Here is a 20,462-nt window from a genome sequence, read left to right on the forward strand (position 1 = left end):
CTGGAGTACATTAAAGTGGTTTGACAATATTTCCTGTATATCTGATATTTTGTATAGAAATACAAAAAAAATCTGCTGTATCCCACTTCATTTGAGAACCTGGGGTACCTTTGTGAAATTTAAGTATATCCATATCTCCCAGTTTCTGCTTTTATATATTCCATTATTTTTTCAAGGAAGAACAGGACCCTGTGGTAGATTTCAGTGGTGACATTTAGCTGGGATCTAGGATGCCCCATACCGTATGTGGACGACATTGCAAATCACAAGCCTGAAGATAAAGTTTGTGTTAGGTGTTTTGTGGGTATTGTGGATGGCTTTTCAGGTTTGGCATCTCTTTGATAGACCCCATGATTTTTTGGTGTGGGATGTCTTCTTACATATAGAGTTTCTGCGGGCATTTATAAAATACTGTATTGGCTAAGTAACACCTCTCAAGGCTTAGAAAATAGCAAATTATTTGTTTAACTTCTAGACCTTAATTGTGAGAAATCTATCTTAATTTGAAAATTCTTCTTTCAGTCTCAACTTACAGTACAAATTAAAGACAATTCAGCAACAGACAAAAACTCAAATGATGCCAGATAACTAAGAAACAACAGTTGTTAAGTGAACTGCACTCTATCATTTAAACCCTAGGAAATGGCACAAAAGAAACCTGATTGCAATTGTATTTCTTCTCCTCTAGTGGGAAAAAATAAAATCCAATCCAATACTGCTACCCTCCAATGTCTTTGCTGCATTCCTAAGTGCTAACATGCTGAGTGAGTTATCTAATATTTTTTTACTATTTAAAATACAATTATTTTGTCTGAAAATGGCATTTTCTATTAAGCTACAAAGGCACTACTGCACAGACACCAGACCTAGAGGACTTTGAGAGAGGGGTGATTGCTGGGGTGCATTTGATAGTAGCTTCAGCTCAACATGCTGATGTTTCGGGGGTAGTGGTGTCTTAGGTGATGCTAGTATGGAACTCCAAGGAAAGCCATCATAAGCCAAGCGCAACAGTGGACTAAGAAGCAAACGCCAGGACAGTGATATCTGTACATTATTATTACTGTTAATAATAATAATAATTTCTTACACTTATATAGCACTTTTCTGGACACTCCACTCAAAGCACTTTACAGGTATTGGGGACTCCCCTACCAATGTGCAGCATCCACCTGGATGATGCAACAGCAGCCATAGTGTGCCAGAACACTCACCACACATCAGTTATCAGTGATGAAGCCAATTTAGAGATGGGTATCATTAGGAGGCCATAATTGGTAATGGCCAATGGGAAATTTGGCCAGGATGCCAAAGTGACACCCATAATCTTTTGAGAAACACCCTTGGATTTTTAATGATCACAGAGAGTCAGGACCTCAGTTTTATGGCTCATCCAAAAGACAGCACCTATTTTACAGTATGGTCTCCCTGTCACTATACTGGGGCATTAGGACCCACACAGGCCACGGGGTGAGCTCCCCCTGCTGGCTCCACGAACACCACTACCTGCAGCAACCTTAGTTTTTTCCCCAAGAAGTCTTCCACCCAGGTACTGACCAGGCTCACACCTGCTTAGCTTCAGTGGGTTGCCTGTTGTGAGTTGCAGGGTGGTATGGCTGCTGCCTGACAAATTAAATGGAAGTACACACAAAATGATCTCTCTAAACTGATATTTCCCCTTTGTGCCACTATCTGCCATGACCTTTCTAAACTCTCTCTATCAGTGGTCTTATGCAGAGGTTTCTGAACACATCGTCCCCCTTCTCTCAATGACAGATCATTGAGATCAATCTTTTTCTAAATCCTCTCCATTCATTTGCTGATTTAGGTTTTCCACATCTCTCCTTCTGTTCTCCATTATTTTGGACACTAATTCCTGCTATATACCCATACCTACCCCAGCTCCCCCTGCCAGGCATTCTCACCTACCTTTTTGTTCTTTGTTCTCCTCACCTTGTTTCTTTGCAATTTTCAGTTTTTTTTTCTTTACCTCTCTTGTGCAATGAACCTTTACCTGTTCCATTGCTAGATTTAAGTCCAGTATTACAAAAAGATTGTCCATAGACAGAGGTGAAATGTGATATGATCATCATGTTGTCTGGTGCCAGCCTAAAGACCTCTTCAGTTCCGCTTGGTTTCCTCAGTGAAGATTTCTGGTGGTTCCATAATGTTGTTGGGTGAATTTTCCTGGTATGGTGTGTATATAGTCATTCTCTTTAAAGGCAAAGTCAATGCTAAATACTACTTAATAGTACTGAGTGATCATCTTCATCCCATGATGCAGCATTTCTTTCCTACCAAAACCAGTGTCTTCTGGGATGACAATGCCCCTATCTACAGTCTCTAGTCTACAATCTAAATGTTGTTGCCCAGTGGTATGCTTAGCATCTTAGCATGACACTGATGCTTACCATACATCATGGCCTTCTCAGTCACAAGCTCTGAACACAACTGAGCATTTATAAGATATTCTGGAACAAAGCCTAAGACAGCGTTTTCCACCTCCATCAATCAGGCAAGAGTAGACTACATTTCTGGTGGAAAATTGGTGCACTACCCTCCTGTAAATTTCCACACACTGGACTCTATGCCATGGCGCATACAGGCTGTACTGATCATACATTGATACCCTGTTAAATGGCTGTACAGTTTCCATTTTTTGTCCTTTACCTGTGTATGTATATACTGTATGCATTTGTCTTTATGGTTTTACAGTGATTTTGGCATGCATTCACACAAACTGGAAGATTATTCTAGCATATGCTGACGTTCCAGCTCATAAGAATGTTATCAGCCCTTTGAAATTACTCAGAAAATTGACAAGTGTGGAGTGGCAATCTCTATGACCAGAAGAGAGACATGAAATAAAATTACAATATCATACTGAATTATTTTGACATACAGTATTGTCATACAAATCCTACCATATCTTTAACAGTGAACAGGAATTTCCTGTAGCAAAGGTGTTGGATTTTCTATGCCTTTTTGCAACTTTCTCTTATAACTCAGTCTACTCCCTAATGCTTTACTGATAAATATATTTTGATTCATACATAACAAATTAAACTTCTTACACTTTCTTAAATTTCTGTCTCGTACTATATTTTTGTACTTTAAGATCAAGTTTTTAGATGATAAAGATCAGTTAGAAAAACATCTGTATACATGGCTTGTTAGTTTTCCTACTCACTCTGAAAATATACTTGTAGTCACTAATGAGATTCTGAATTTAAGCTAATTTTATCATTTAAAGGATCTGAAGCCTCTGAATGGTGTAAGGTTGTTTTGCTTTTTACATTTTAGCAAAGCACAAAATGGTTCAAAAATTTATTATTGAAAACCTCCCATGCTCAGTAAGAAATTTCAGTTATAAATACAAAATAAAAAGCAACTTCTTTAACTTAAGAGAAAAGACTTTTAATATTTAGTTCCTTTTGAATATGGACACAATGGCTCTCAGTTTTTATTTGAATCCAAGTCTTTATTCAGTTGGAAGCAGCCCATTTTTACTCAGCACTGACAACTCCTATCCATTCCTGGTTCTCTACATTAGTACAGAGAGCAGGTGCACCAGCAGACACAAAGCCCAAATTCTGTTCAGAATGACCTATTCAAAGGATCGGTTTTATTTAATGCCTCATTAGTGCAAAGATCAACATATACTTTAAAGCTGTATTTCATTATACACTTTTCAAAACAAATCCATCAGCCTAACAGCTGCAGCTTAAATGCTTTTTATCCCCCTCAGTTTTATGATATAATTATTGGATTTGCCTCATACGCACTCAAGATTCTTGCATATCTTGATATGCTTTGAATAAGCTAATTCTCCTAAGTGGGATCTCTAAACCCGAATCAGCCTTTGGAAACTTGGAAATGTACTGAGGCCACCAGATTCCTGGAAAAAAAGTGGAACAGCATATGGGACTTGTGGTATATGCTCCAATTTGATTTAAAAGGAAAGAACACAGATTGATAATTGTAAGAATCACCTCAGAAGGAAGAATATTTAAGGGCACCTTTCAAAGGCCTGTTCCCAGACTCCTCTTGTGCATATTCTCTAGAAAGACTACAACCTGTGCAACATCCCAATATGCAGCTGATGATGTAATGTAATGTTGTAATTAAAAATCCTTCAATTCTTTGTGGTTTTGATTAAAAGTTTTCATGCTTGCGGTTATATAAAAAAAGTTTTTTTGTCCTTGTATTCTGTTAGAATGACACTGAGGCTTACATTGATAATGTCCTTCACTACTTGCTTTATCCACATACTGTATAAGACATATTTGAAAACTTAATATTCATAAGCATACAGTTTTCAAATATTTGTTTTCAGAAAAATAGAATTTTCCATGTTTTTAAGAAATGGGTTTTTATTTCGGGAAGCTTGGCGCTTGTATCTTTTGTTATTCCTAACGTTTGTGTAACATTAATCAGTGGTTTCAAAAGCTAATTATAACTACTCCTGGACTACCTAATTTTAATTTAGGGAATAAATCTAGGACAACTGCTAAACATTTTCCATTAACAAGGCTTTCAGTTCTGAAGTCTGAGTTCAATCAAGTAGCAGTTATCATACAATACTAAGAAGACCTAGCATGTACTGTGTATAGCATTTTATATACAGTACATCTTCAGAAATTTGTGCAAGGATACTTGGTAATGTAGAATTCATGAACAATAATGAGCAGAATTAGATAACAGTTTTCCTCTACCTATACATTTGATGTTTCAAAACACAGCAAAATTGTATCCAGCACAGAATAAACATGTACAATTCCTCTTTTTCCTTGTGGCAGAAGGTTACTTAATTGCATTTACTAGATTGTGAAAGAGACTATTTCCGCAGCCCTGTTTACAGCACCAAAGAGTCATCTATTTCCCACAAACGATTGTGTTTCTCAAGGGTAGGTGGATAAATTAGCATATCAGCATATCCGTGCTCAGCTTCCTCCTTCCCACTCACCTGAAAGCAGTCCAATTAAAATTCTAGGGGTTATCTTGGCACATCCTCGTCAAGCATGTTCATAAATTACAGAAATGTTCTCATCTGAAAATGGTAAATTACATATAATCTGTTACATTACAACTCGTTATAGATATATGATATATATATATATTTATGCATGTAATATATAAAATCAGCATTTAACACACATAAATTCACCTAGGAATAAAATTAAGGAATGTACTTAGTGAAATTTCTGTAAGTGCCTGCTATCTCAGCTGGAGAACACGATAAACATGAGGGTTGTGAATAATTAGGATTGCAATGTAATTAAAGCTTGCCTGTTTTCTGAACAAAAAATGTTCTCACTTTCATTGGAGTTCTTACAACAGCGTTTTGGCAGAACACAAGAAAATGTAGCCACTGCTACAGCAAAGCAGGTTATAAACGACAAGGGGTAAGTGCCATTAAAAGAGATTAATCGCTCATATCAGTAGTCTGCAGGGTTATGCAGTTCACTACTCCATTCCAGTAGGTGACTAATGAGAAGGCTTTTGAAGTAAAGCAAATGTGAGTGCATGAATTTCCAATGAAAAAACTATCCTAAGGTTAAATTGCTAATGAAATCTAGAACACTCTAAATTTTACTCATTTAAATTCATTTCATTTATATCTAGTTTTCCTAAGACATTTGCTTGAGATGGCTGGTCAAAAAATCTTAGAGTGACATCTAAATTATTCACTAGCCTGTAAAAAAAGAAAATTGAAAAATACCATTCAGTCCTTGTGTATCCAGTAGAATGGGTTACTATGTTTGAAGGTGATCTTGCTTATAATGTAATTTCTTATTGGCTCTGGACTTGCAACAGCAAGAGCCTTGTAGCAGAGAGGCAATAACACAATTTAATGTTTTTATTTCAATACCTAGGATTTTACTTAGTATTATGACCTGTGAAAACACAGTGTCCGAACCAAGTGATGAAGTGAGCATTCCTTTCTGGTTTAGTATGCATTGAAATGGAGCAATGAGACTTGTAAAGTAATTTGTCTAGACAGATATATTTCTTCCTCCTTTTAAAACATGGTTGTATTCTTATTCTTATTGTCCTGGCACCAAAAGTAATTACTCAAGTTGGCTCCAAAAAAAAAGAATCTTGTTTTTGTTGATGCCAGTTTAATTAGCCTTCAAATTGAATTCTGATTCCTGCATGAATACACGCCCAGCTGCCTAAAAATATTAGGAAAAGGATATGGAGTGGGAAAGGAGTGGTAACCAGCTTCTGCACGCAAGCGGCCCCAGAACAAACCTTCACCGTAAAACATCCTGGACTTGGGCGAGCACTTAAGACAGTTTAGCACGTTCTCTGCAATGTTTCTAAATATTTGTGGCTCATTCCCGTTCAGTGCTTCTAGCAGGATTAAACGTGTGATGAGGATGATGGGTGTGTGGCACAGAGCCAATACTCAGATCTGAGGATTTCCCTGGCTTGAGAAGATGTAAACCCATCTCATTCCCCTCAAAATAACCAGCTTCACCTGGTTAGATTGTACTAGGGGTTCATTATATGGGTACTGACTGCATGTTGGTTTCTGTCTGTTAGCTGTAGAAAAATATTCCATAATAATTGTGTGCTTGTTGTAGTAGGTGGACACAAGATAGATACTCTTGTCTGAATCAGATTTTTCAGAGAGCAAAGAAGAATGACCCAACTGGAGAAGACAATTGGTCACATGACATTTAAAAACCGTGGAAGCAGAAGCTTCCAGTGTGACTGCCAACCCATGATACCTAGTACAAGAGTAGAGTCTTTTTGAGGAAAGTGAAAAAGAAGAGGCAGTAGATGTAAGTTCCAGAGCTGCAAGTTTTCCTTGGAAAAGGATTTTGAATTAAGGTTTTGCTTTGTTGAGTGGGAGTTTCTGGAGGCTAGGAGCTAGGAGAGACACTGAAAGAAGCATAGACAGGGCTGAAAAAGAAGCTTTACTTTCATTTAGTCTGTTTAGTGGTATTTCTTCTTGCACTGTATGGATACTGTATGAACATTTTATACATTACAGATACATTTAAATGTGTTTCCCAAGGCCGGCTATGCTACCCTGCCCCCAATTGCTCCATATCATCTAGCATTAGACTTCCAAGGCAATGCAGATACAGTAGTTTGAGTGAGAACAGATTAAGAAAGAGAAAAGGGGAGTACAAGCAAATGAGAAATACTCAGATTAGAGTGCTATAAGGAGCAGAGTATTGCAGGAATTTGTATTAGGACTGTTTATTAATGATCTAGACTCTGGTATAGCTAGCGAACGAGTCAAGCTTGAAGACGATACCAAAATATGAGAAGGAAGAAACCCAATGACATATACAGGTTAAACACCTAGTGAATGATATGTAATGTAGACAAGTGTTACATACAGGTTACATAAATATAAACAGCAATCTACATATACAATAGGGACTAGTTAGTTCGAAGAAGCCACCTATGAAAAAGATCTACTGTAGGTGTTTATGCTGACATTCTCCTTCTTATTCTATTTCTATCCAGGTGGGTGCTGCACACTGGTGGTGGTGGAGGGAAGTCCCCATTACCTGTAAAGCTCTTTGAGTGGAGTGTCCAGAAAAGCGCTATATAGGTGTAAGCAATTATTATTATTATTATTTGGAAAAGCAATAAAGAAAGAAACAATGTTAAATGCATAGAAAGTAAATGAAGGGAAACTGTACAATACATCTGCACACCTTATTTAGAATACTGTGTACAGCTCTGCTCAATATGTCACAAAATAGATAGTTGCTGTACTTGAGCTAAAGAGTGGCAAACAAGTGTTGGACTTGGGCGAGTGCTGGCAGCTAGCAAAGGGGTGTCACACCCCATTCTGCCTGGCCCCAGTCTTGTTTGCTTGTGTTCTGCTCAAACTCTAATTGATGTAATTGGTCTAGTTGTTTAATTATTTGCATAATTGTAATACTTCTAACCAGGCTCTGGGTTTTTCATAAGCAGTCTTTAAGGAGGGTTGGGACAGTGGTGCATTAATTAGCATTGCTGCCTTACAGTGCTAGGGCCCAGGGCTCAATTACTAGGGTGCTGTTTACATGTAGCTTGTATGTTCTCCCCATGTTTGTGGATGTACTGGTATGTTAATTGGCTTCTAGAAAACTTGGGCCTAGTGTTTTGTGTGTACACTCTGATAGAGTATTGTCTGGTCCTGGGTGTATTCTGCCTCGCACATGTTGTTTGCTCGGATAAGTTCTGGCTCCCATGTAACCCTGTATTGCATTAAAATTATGATATAACTTTTGGGCATTTTTGTTATTTTAATCTATATGTGTTACCTTAGATAAAGGCATCAGACAAATATATGTACAGTAGGGCACATGAATTATCTGACATAAGAGCAAGCTAGAATCACAAATCGACTTAAATGGCAAAGAATAAGTACAAAAAAGGAAAATAATTTGTTGTAAAATTGTATGCATGGGTTAAGAAAACTACCATGGTACTCAGCAAAATCTGCAAAATGGGAAATATCTGCAGCCATAACAATGTATTCCAGCACAGGCACAAACACTGTGTGACAGGGACTTGCAAACTGACATTCTGTGGGACTACAGTGACTTCTGTTACTCATTCAATTACACCGTGTAAGAAAAACCGGTGTTCTCAAGGCACTAATTTATTCTCGGAGATAACGACGTTCATTTTTGAAAAAGGTGCACCATGGATTATTTTCAAACTCTCTTTTTTTGGGAGGTAAACCATACCACTACAAAGCCTCAAATAAAAAAAAATGTCTGCTGAATTCTGAATGAGCTTTTATTTTCTCTAGATTCTCATTTCAGATTTGCTAACACAGCCGAATAGAATGTAGTGACAGACTATGTGTTGGATAAATAACAGGTACCATAAGCATTTTTCACCCCAAGGGCCTTTATGTACCCCAGATTGATGAAGTTGTTTTCTGTAGGACAAGCTGTATCACAGGCCTGTAATCTGGAATGCATTCAGTAGCATGTCTCTTAGTCCCAGACCTTAATGTGCCCCTCAGATAAAGTGAATTTGTATGTAAAGCCATACTGCAAAGGATCAATTGGGTTATCTGTTTTGACACCTTTTTTTATTTACTCAGCTCAGGGCTGTTCTTATTAAATTCTGACTCCCACCATCCATCTCTTTCTTGCACTTCGATACCTCAAGTGATTCTGATTTTAATGTTTAGTTATAAGATTTATAATTAGACTGAGCACAAGAAAAATGGGATTCAGATCCTTTCAGAGATAAAGGCAGGTCAAGTTCGTATACCAAGAACAACAGTTTGCTTGCTTTAATTGTGACAAGGTCTTGTGCATTGGTAACAAATTGCCAGATAGCTGACCTTATTAAATATCTTTCCTGTTGGGTTCTGGACACTCTCTGTGGCCAATTATCTATTTGGTAATGACCAGACGGCAGGCTTTTGCCTCATTGGTGTTGCACTGTAGGTACCTTCATTAACCTTAGTTAATATTAAAAATGCTGCTAAATATGCACAGTGATAATGATGCTGATGTGGAGCCTATTCTTTTGGGGAAAGCCTGTTTTAATAAAAAAGCAGGTTTTTAAAATCTGTTTTGCCGAAATGTGACACACTCATGAATTTGTATGGAAAACTTTATTTGATAATAAAAATAGCATTCACAGACTTCTTTTTTTGTCGCTACATATACATTGTGATCCGTTTCAAGGAAAGAAGCTCATACGGGGTAAATCCACATCTACTTGTACTTAGACTAATGTTATGTATAGCCTTATGCATCAAATAAAGCTATGAACAATGTAGTATTTATATATGCATAGTGTTTTATAAAAAAGATTGGCCCATATACTGCTTTTCATCAACACAGAAGATAGCATTATGTCTATAGCACATTGCAAGAAATAATGCTTAAAGAACAGACTGCATACAAGTGCTTTATAATACACAGGCAGGCCCACCATGAAGAAAAATTCAAACCAACAAAAAGCTTCAGATTTACTTATATAGTCTTCCATTTTAAAACTGCTTTACATACCTGATTCAGTATACATTAAAATATTTCCCATGAATCATGTGTTCCATTTCAGAAATATAAACACTTAATCACATTCCTCACAGCTAAGGTTTATCATAAATTCTCTTTTATACAAGAAAAAGGCAACATTTTATTTTTTTTCCCAACAGGCTCTATTAATTACATATTAAATTCTGTACACAGGATGGTTGGCCATTAAACTTTGTTACAGTACCATGGCAACAACAGTGATAAAACTTGCAATGCTTTTGTTGTTTTTTTCATGGAAAAATGTGAAACATTACACATATACACACTAATGCACTGTAAAGCAGCAGTTTACTGTAGTGGTCTGACAGTAATGGCAAACATTATGGCTCAGCGAGGCAGTTAGCAATCATTTTCTCAATTTGGTACCACAACAGACCTTGACCACACAACACTAAGATGTAGCTTGTCATTTATAACTCAAAGATATTTCACTGATCGTTCTAGATATATTTAAAGTTGCATTGAGGCATTGCAACCAGAAGTTCTGTTTTAAGTTAATTTCTTTTGTTGTCCTCGGAAACGACAGTTTTACCATCTTACTTCAGTGCATTTTTTAAGTCATTAACAACATTAACTGGGAATAGACTTTCTGTTTTTTTTATCTCCAGAACAAAAGCACTTCATTAGGGTTTTATCTTTAAAGGCTCAGGAAATGGCAGTACATTCTGCAAAAGAGATCAGAAACATAATCCTGGTACTGCTCTTTTTTCCCCACTATAGCATAAACATCCGACCATTACTTTCTTATAATCAGTAGGCTTCTTTTCAATACAATTCAGGATGGAAACAGCCTATTTTTTTTGTTTGCGTCTTCGTGGAAATAGTTTCAGTATAAAAGAAGAGCTCCCAACCTACTTTAAGGGGATATTTCCATTTCTTTGTGTCTTCGTTGCTGGAAGATAAGACAGACACTACTGCAGTTCTCTCTACAGTAGCATACAGCAGTACAGAGCGAAGAGTGAATGAAAGAGGTAACATTTACTTATGTGACTGTGAATCACCACTGCCCCTTAAATCTAAAATGTGCTAATTTCTGTGCTGAATTTATATAAATATTAGACATCGTTTTCAAGAGGATAAATCAAATATATTATTTTAATTTTTCCTTCATTCCTTTAAAATGAACACTTCTGAATTTACATATACCGCAAACTGCCAAAAACTATATAAACCAAAGCAGGATTGTGCTATATTGTGATCAGATAGCTAGAAAACAGTGGCACTGATAAGGACAAAAAAGTAGCCGAAACCATTCAGTTTTAAGACATGCGTATGACATATCTGTGCACCAGAGGTCAGAAAGAGTCTGGCGCATATAAGGGTTCTCTGGAAAAAGAAGGAATTTGAATTCATCTAACAACTGCAAAAAAACCTCTTTCATTTAAAAAATGTCATTGTGATACTGTTAGGCACATAATCGTTTTTCTTGTAAGTGTTCGGTAAAATTTTGAATAAAGCATATATGCAAAATAAAACAAAGAATGCATTTTTCAGATTGTACTTCTGCTGTAAATGTTGGTAATTTTTGAATCTCTGGGAACACAAGAAACTCAAATCAATAATTTAATATCTTCAAAAGTCCAGGTTCCACTTCTTCCAGGGCTGACGGGCTGGGGTCGTGAGGAGAAATGTGGCACAACCACGACATGAGATCAGATGCTGAGGTCATTGTGGCTCTCTCTGTAAGGCCTTCTCTTAGGCTCAGGGAGTGGTCTGGAACCTCTGCTTGTGTTGGACTTCAACGTGTTGTACTCCTTGACTCTGGGCAGGACCGGGTCATCTCTGTAACTTCTGTCAGGCGACGGGTCTCTCATGAAATTTTCATGTTTGTAATGTCTTTCAGGTGACCTGTCTCTCAGGAATTTTTCCTCTCTGTCACTCCTGTCAAGAGACTTGTCCCTTACAAAATTTTTGCTCTGGTATTTTCTTTCAGGTGACCTTCCTCTTGAGGGGGCTTCCTTTTTGTAGTTTCTTTCTGGTGACATGGCTCTCGTCAAGGTTTCGCTCTTGGAGCTTCTTTCCGGTGACCTGGTTTTCCACATATTCTCACTTCTGTTGTTTCTTTCTGGTGACCTGCCTCTTAAAAACATCTCCTTCTTGTAATTCCTTTCAGGTGATGCATCTCTCTCAAAGTTTTCCTCCCTGGAGTTTCTCTCAGGTGACCAGTCCCTCTGGCTCTCCGGAGAGCGTTCTTGTCTTCGGTCCATGGACTTTGCTCTCCTCCTGTCAGGAGAAGAATCCTGCCTCCTCTCTGGCGATCGCCTTGAGTCCCCATATCTGTCTAGGGACCTCCTCTCTCGGGAAGGGGAGAACACTCTCCTCCTCTCCTGCGATCTTTCCCGCCTCCTGTCGAAGGTGTTGTCAACACTCTTGGCTCCACTTTGTCTCTTGTCGGGAGAACGGTGTCTCCTGTGGTGCGAGTAGTGCTCAGTCTTCCTCTTCCCGGGACTCTCATCCTTCTTTGTGCCCTTCTGTGGCTTGGCTGTTCCGTTTTCTTCGGATCTCCTCCCATGGCGCCTGTGCCCGCCTCTGTGTTCAGGAGACCGGTGTCTTCGATGCGTGTGGCTCTTGTAGTTTCCATGACTGGTCCATGTGTGGTGGTGATTGGAGTATCTGCCATGCTCCCTGCTGCCCGCAGGATCCCTCATCCTCTTGTCCTCATTTTGTGATGATTTGTGAAGATCTGGTGGATAACTGGACTCCGATGATGGGTGTAATCGACTGTTGTGTGGCAAGGTTTTCACTTCCGAAACATTTTGTGAACCTGTGGTGGTACTGTTCCTGTCATTGCTGGCGTCTGTAACATACATAAAGAGTAAGGGGTTTTGTCACACATGAGCACTTGTCATTGTTCAATGCTTTCTTTATGCACTGATACACACTACTAAGATGTTAACATTTTTAGAAGCCAGTTTCCAGATTAAGTTCAGCAAATGTTTTAGTTTTTTGTATTATTTTTTGGCCACAGTATACAGCAAAGTATTAGTTTTAATGAGCCAGAAGCAAAATGCAAGAGCGTCTGTGAAACGGCCAAAGCTGCTAACAAAAATACAAGTAACTTATAAGATTTTCTATCTCAGTTAAAGATTTTTGAGTTTCACTTGATTTTATCTATGCAGTCGAAAACATTATCAAGCTTATGGGTATACGTGTTCAAATTTAACTTTTATGAATGCAGCACATTTTAAAAAAAGTTTTCAACTTCTGATTGTCAGTCAAAGATATTCTAAACCCTTTGATTAGCCTCTTTTAACTTGCAACAGAATACAGTGTGCAAGCAAAATGCAAAGGTACATCACTTTTTTTCTTAAATTGAAAAAAATAGTACATTTAGTGTCTATTTGAGTTCATGAGCATTAAAATGACAATAGATACTTAGATAACGCTTTCTTAAATTTACAACAGCTTGACTTAAATGCATGATACACATTTCTAGGCTAGGACCAATTTTATTTGTTTAGAATTATTTTTTTAAAGAGGAACACATTTTCTTTTCCTTATTTTAGTGTTATGTTTAAAACCTTTTTTCAAGTTTTATGTGCTACTTATGCTATTAGTGAAATAATGTATGAACAGAAAAATAATTTAATTACATATTATAATGTAATTTCAGCAAATAACATTTTGACAACAATGTGTTTACTTTAATGTCCTTCTTTCAAGGCATACGGTGCTATAACTAGGCCATGGTTTATTATTTCAGAAAGAGCAGTTACATTCATTTTCAATGGAAAAACTGATTTTGTCATTTTCATGAAGTATTCTTGATAGAGCGCCTGTCATGAGTGTATATATTTATTTGAGGTTAAGTGGATTAAAATGACTTATTTAATCACAGCCACCATCATAGGCAATCCTTTCTGAAAATTCACAGAGGCCTAATCTGAATGTGTTTTTATGAAATACACTGAAGCAAGTAAGTGCCTGGCTTTACAGATAAACACAATGATCAATCCCTCTGGACTGTTTTCCTCTAATGACCTTGCCATAAAATATACCAATTTTGTTCACATATTAAAGGTACAAAAATCCATTAAAGACATGCAATTAACTGTAGAGTGTGTATTGGACTTGCTCTTTCATAATAGTCAAACTGTACCATTCATTTAAAAAACATTCTGGTGCTTAAATCTCTGCTTTGGAGCCCAGTGACTATTTAGGCAAATGAGAGATTTTTAGATCAATACTGAGATATCAAGAAAGGGAGAAATCAAAGAAAATGTGATATTTTTATATAGCTAAATTTGTGGATTTCATCTTGTAGATTTTCACAAGATTTTACTATCCTATTTCAATGACTGCCACGTTTAGATCCCTGTGGTGAGCTTGCACTGCATAAGTCAAGAGAGGTTTGTTCCTATACATCCTGTGTTAGACATTTTGAATGTGACAGAACATCAGGCGGAATCTCCTTCATACATATGAAATGGGCTCAGAAAAGCCACTTTAATTTCTGGCTGTAGGTTTAGCAAGAAGAGATTCACACAAGGAAGAAGGCTTGTATGTATAAGGTACTATTCAATTTCAGCTCGTTAAGTTTCACGCTTCTGTTATTACCTGTGGATAAAAATCAAATTCGGACTGGAAACAGACCCCAATGTATCCAATTTAGAGAGCGTTAGATGCCACGTAGATCACTGTATTACTAAAGCAGCTTGCGAAAAGGGATTCCACAACTGTTTTTGTTAAAAAAGGCTGAGAAATATTCAGAAGCACAATGGTAATAGCTAAAATAGCAGAAGGCAAACACAAGAGAGTGTCATAATATTAATGAGGTGAGGAAAGAAAGACAAAAGAAAGAAGAAAAGGTCGCATTTAAAGAGTGGACATTTCCAGAAATTAAATGCGAGGGGTAATGCATGAATCCATTTATCATTGACAGCGCACAGAAAGCCATTACGCAGTACAGTGCGAATTGAATGAATGGATTCATAAGCATGAAGCACAGCACGGGTGACAGTGAATCAGGCCACACCACAGAGAGACCTAATGTACTGATTTCATCTACAAACCGTAGTTTGATTATGGCCCATAAGGTAGAAACAAGGCTCCCCCAGCTTGTCATTTCTCATACATGCAGCGAGATGGGGAGGTATCATCGCTGAAGGAAGATGGAAGAGCCCAGCATAAAGGAAGAAGAGAAACAGAGAAAAAAAAACAGAAAAAAAGAAAAAAACAGCAGAAGGTTTAGATCCTCCAAATAGAAGAAAGAAGAATTATTCTTTTTTATTATGGAAAAAGGCGTTTATTTTTCAATAGAGCAAGATTGTCCAGGCAATACCCCTTTGACTGAAAAATCCAACATTCACAGAGACCCAAGCAGCAAGACGACCATGTCCCAACAGGCAAAAGAGACACAAGACAAAAGAACATGTGCACAAAACTTAATTCACAATCTACATTTAAAATAAAGAAAAAATGTTTTAGGCAGTCAAGGATTTAAAAAAGTACAAAAAGTTATAAAAATAGACAACCTCACAGACAAGCTATACCGATGTAAGAAAAAAAAATCACATCACATTGATAGTCTAATAAATTACAGGAATGGACATTTCAAATGGTAACTAATCCCATATACCACAAAAACAATTTACATGCATTTAGGAATCAAAGGTCTAAAAGGTTAATATAAAATAAAACCCATTTCCATAAATGATACAGAAAAGGGATTTTTGTCCTTTTTTGGTTTGCATATAAATCTTAAATAATACTATTATAATTTATAAAGGTCAGATAGCAAAAAAGAATGGTTACATTAGGGATTAGTTGACCTTCAAGTTTAGCAGATTTCTAGAAAAATTACAGCAGGTGACAAGTTACTCAATGGTAGTGAAGATGACCTATGTGGAAAAAAAGAAATACAGTATTGCAATTTCCCTTTGAACGAGTATAGAGTATAAGGATGGGTTGTGTTTATTTTTTCATTTATATGAAACTCAAATTCAGTAGTTGACATTTCAATAAATACTATAAATATGTGAATTAGGCGGTGCTTATTATCAAAGTAAAGCACCAGAAAGTATTTCAGAACCGTCTAGGCCATGAAACGCAATAAATCAAGTTGTGCAACCTGGAAAATGTCTGTCAGTACGTTTCACAAAATGCAAATCACCGAGTACTACAATTTGAAAAAATAGAACCTCTCACAGGGAATTTGGTTCTTCATTTAGCCTATGGCACAGTAGACATCGTGCCTCCTGCACCTCTGTAACCAGTTGGCACTGTGATTCCTCCTTATACTTTATCCCAGCTCAGGAAATCTAGCACAGGACAAGACTATGGACAACTCAGAACCCACTCTGTAGCAACTACAGGGCTTGGTGTGGAGAAAAGAGATTTTCCCAGTTTAGATCCCGACAGATTTCATGGAGTGATGGCAGGGGAGAAAGGAAGGTTTTCATAGACTGACCCACCATATTCAGGCACAGAGCCATCTCCACGTTTCAGAACCATGTGGACTCTGCGGCCCCCATTTTTAATCAGTTCTATTGCGCGGGAATGTTTCATGTTTTTTGTGGTTTCTCCATTGATCTCCAGGATCTCATCGCCAACCTGTTACAAAAGGCACAGCACAAAGAACAGGGCACATTAAGAGCAAAATAAATAAAACAAAACACTAACACTAAGAAAGAGCAGGAATTGGCATAACCTTTGCATAAGGTTTTTTTTTAAGGTACTTTGCTGTAGCATATTTTTTTAAAACAACATTTTTATGAGGAAAGGATGCTAGTCACAATTAAGAGCAGCTGAAAATGAGCATTGCCATTTTCAAAGGGGAGAAGAAACTCCCACAAAAGGGTTTCGACTATTGCATTAGGCAACTACAAGATATCCAGATTTAATAACAAACACGTTTACAACACATTTAAGTATCCTGCTAATAATTTACACAAAGAAAGGGCATGAACATTTTTTGCTGTTGTTGTACAGATAATTTAGCTTTTCATTTCTAGCTGGTAAATCTCCAATATTATGATATTTCTCCTCACAGTTTTTGCAAAGAACAGTGTGTCAGAGTCAGTCTTCCTTAACAGTCACCATCAATAAAGTGACATAACTATCCTTAGGGCAGTAGACTGAAGACACACAAGGATCATTCTCTGTGCTACTGCATTAAACTAGGTCACAACCAGAAAGCAGTGAAACCAGTACACCAGCTGAAGGAAGCTGGAAGATAGGTGAAGGAAAGCATACCCTCATTTTCCCATTGCGAACTGCAGCACCATCTTCAGCTAACCGCAGGACATAGAGATCCATGTTATATTCTCGGCCACCACGCAGGCTGAACCCAAAACCCTTGGAGTCCCTTTCAAGATCAACAGAGTAAATTTCTGTATCCTTGAAAAGAAAAACAAAAAACCAAACTCATTGGAGTACAATGACTTGGAAAAGACAAGAAAGACACAAACCCCTCCTGGCCAGAAATCCTTACAGGAAATTGTTTCTTTTTCTTGACAGTTGACACCACTGAGCGAAGATGCACAGAATCAATAGAACTGAAGTACTGTGAAGTCTAAGGAATAATTTATGCAGACAGAACATTGTAAGGGAGATAAAAAGGGGCTTCGACTAATATTCTGTCTGAAACATGATTTTGTGTAATATTGTTAATGAAATTGACAATTTGTTCCCCATGATTTTAAAAACAGATTAAAAAAATACTTTAAATTGTTACACTGAAATGTTTTTTACTTAAAAAACAAAGCTGCATATGCATTACCTTTATATTTAAAACAGCTTTTTAAAAATTTGGTTTGAAAGCACAGAATGTGAACTGAAAACATACTACGACCTACTGTAATTTGAGCTTTACAAACAAGGGCTGATGGCTGGTTCAAACAGCGGTGTATTGTCACCTAGTAATACAACAGCAGTACATCACCTACCAGTAGACCATCATTAGAACAGCCCCACAAAACAAGTGTAAAAACCATAAAAAAATTACATTTACCTGGGCTTGAGATTGTGCTGTGGCTGTGGTAGGGGGTTGGGGGGGTTTAAATTCAAACAGAGTGTCCTGTTTTGGTTTTGAGTTGTTCCTGCAAAGAAAAATGACTTTCCTGGTTAGAACTGTGTGTAATGAACTAATATAATAAGTTGTTACAAAATAAGCATCAATGTGGAAAAGGGTACAGGGGAAAACTCAAAAGCATGGTCAATATTTCTGAAAGGGAGGAGAAAAACTGCCAATGGTCTTTGCCCAGTAATTGGCCTCCCCCCACCTGCTTACCTTGTCTCTGGTGCAGCCTGTTGCTGAGGTGTATGTGTGGTGGTGATGGTGGCAATCTTCTCCGCATTAGTCAAGAGAGACGCATTGGAGGACTCTGAGGAAAAACATGCGGGTTCTAAGGATTAGAGTCACCTGGAGCATGTTTAATTTTACAAAAGTAAAATAAAATCTCTTTTTTAGCCTCTGCGGCATACAGCACATCTTTATTTAACTGTCACACAGTATTTTGATAAGGCTAAACCACGCTGTCAATTCACACATGCAGTTTCTTGCAGGAAACTCAATAAACAGCAGTAAAACAGCGCTCTTTTACCTTAAGAGAAACACAGTGGAGGCAAAGATCTGTGTACACTAAGAGCACAAGAATTTGAACCAATCAAGTCTGCTTGCTTTATGGCACTTTTTTGGTCTTCTCAACTTCAGCAACAAACATGTAAATTATGAGGAAGATATATTTGTACACAAATTATTTTTCCAGTGTCTGTTCATTTGTAGCTTTCCAGATTCATAATATGCAGCAGTATACTAAAGCTTTTAAATGTAGTTTTTGAAACATCATAAAACACTACAAAAAATGTATATTCTAAGCTATGTTAACATTAATATTAACTAACATAAACATAGATAATATTAAAAGAAACATTAGAAGTAAAAATAAGATATTAAATTATGGTGGCACCATAGCACATTCTTTCTTTAAAGCACTGCATCTTTTGTGAGTGGAATGCAAGCCTTTTCTCACAAAATAAGTTGTATGTTTCTGTACGAAACCTAAATATTTAACCAGGGATTTCATGAAATCCCTAAATGTTTCAGTAATTATGTGATATCCCTTGTTAGACATTTAGACCACGGTTTCTTACAAAGCATATATCATTTTGAGTGCTCATCTTCTTGTTTGTTCCACAGTTGGGGAAGCAAATAAAAATTTCCTTCTCTCCTGGCAATCACATCCAAGAACAGAAAATTGATGATGGATATGAATCTATCTTCTTCAAGATAGAATTCACTGCCACTAGATATGTGAACATTTACAGAAATCAATCCAATAAGCATGCTGCATGCTTTCTTTTTCCCTGTGACTAAAGAACTTGGATTACAACTCAGGAAAACTCTTTAAACTAAAATCTTTATTTCTTTTCAGTGACCAAGAATAATAAAGCTTTTGATTGCCAGAAAATTAAATAAGGAATCTGGGTTCAATGTCATATCTATAAATTGTGCTTTACTTTTTTTTAAAGAAGCACATTGTAAATTGTCAGCTGTAACACATATATTGTCAGAAATATTCAAACGTATTCTATAAATTATGAAACTATGAATTATGCAAAATGGAATATTATCTTGAGCCCTACACAAGGACTTCATATGCATCTCAACATTTACTTTATACATGCATAAAAAGAATTAGACGTTTGCATAGACAGGTTGGCTTTCTGTTACAGTGAAAGGGCTAGAATAATTTCACATTCTAATCATTTCTAACTGCTTGCTCATGAAAAACACTAGATCCCTGAAAGACACTGCTTTGTAAGATATATATATACACTAGTTTCACAGTTCAAGTTAACTAAACTGTGCTAAAGAAGCCATTATATATGCAAAGCATAATCACAAGCATTGTGAGACAGCCCTACAATTCTTATTCTCAGCTATAACTTATTACACTTAGCTCAGAATATGTCAATTTTGCTATTCTCTGAAAACAGTCAATTAAAAACAATCAAAATTTGGGTTACAGATTTTGTTAGCCCCTGTACTACAAAATCACAGGGGTGATTTCTCATTGTATGAGATTCTCTCTAATACAATCCCAAAACAGCGTAATATCAGACTTGGTCTTTTTTTATTACAAGCTCTCAGGGAAAATAAATAAAAAGAAATCAGTGATGGTGCATTCCCCTGCAAATGAAATTGCATTAAGCCTTAAGCCTCCGCAACGCAATACACATTATTCATTATATTTTAATGTAAATCCGATTTTTCCTCCAGTAGCCATGCACATCAGCAAAATTCATTAATTTCTAATTTGGTTAGTTCCCTGACAGTGGTACGCTCTTCAGTCTAAGAAATGCTCTGCATACAGAAGAGAAAGTAATGCCATTTCAGCATCATAAAAATACATATTTTTCTGGGGTGGAGACTGTGCTGCAGTTCACTTATTATCTATTGGTGCATCTATTTTCTTACCAACCAGGCAAAAAAGACACTCT

At 37.0% G+C, this 20,462-nt stretch overlaps 1 protein-coding gene across 12 annotated transcripts in view; it reads right to left on the reverse strand.

Moving 5' to 3' along the window:
• Positions 1 to 9,570: 9,570 nt before the first annotated feature.
• Positions 9,571 to 20,462, reverse strand: part of magi1b (membrane associated guanylate kinase, WW and PDZ domain containing 1b) — a 188,087-nt gene continuing 177,195 nt past the window's right edge. For 11 of the 12 annotated variants that reach the window (XM_088916189.1, XM_088916188.1, XM_088916184.1 and 8 more), the window contains 5 exons: positions 18,250 to 18,343; positions 17,971 to 18,058; positions 17,214 to 17,357; positions 16,433 to 16,571; positions 9,571 to 12,816 (listed from right to left, as the gene is read on the reverse strand). In XM_088916189.1, the coding sequence (XP_088772315.1) occupies positions 11,672 to 12,816; positions 16,433 to 16,571; positions 17,214 to 17,357; positions 17,971 to 18,058; positions 18,250 to 18,343 (1,610 nt within the window). In that variant the 3' untranslated portion in view covers positions 9,571 to 11,671. Of the gene's footprint in view, positions 12,817 to 15,241; positions 16,572 to 17,213; positions 17,358 to 17,970; positions 18,059 to 18,249; positions 18,344 to 20,462 lie in introns of those variants that run through there. The other variant, XM_088916192.1, reaches the window with a different exon arrangement.

The sequence above is a fragment of the Atractosteus spatula genome, chromosome 5 (genome assembly GCF_055471065.1).
Source record: "Atractosteus spatula isolate fAtrSpa1 chromosome 5, fAtrSpa1.hap1, whole genome shotgun sequence".
Classification (NCBI taxonomy): domain Eukaryota; kingdom Metazoa; phylum Chordata; class Actinopteri; order Semionotiformes; family Lepisosteidae; genus Atractosteus; species Atractosteus spatula.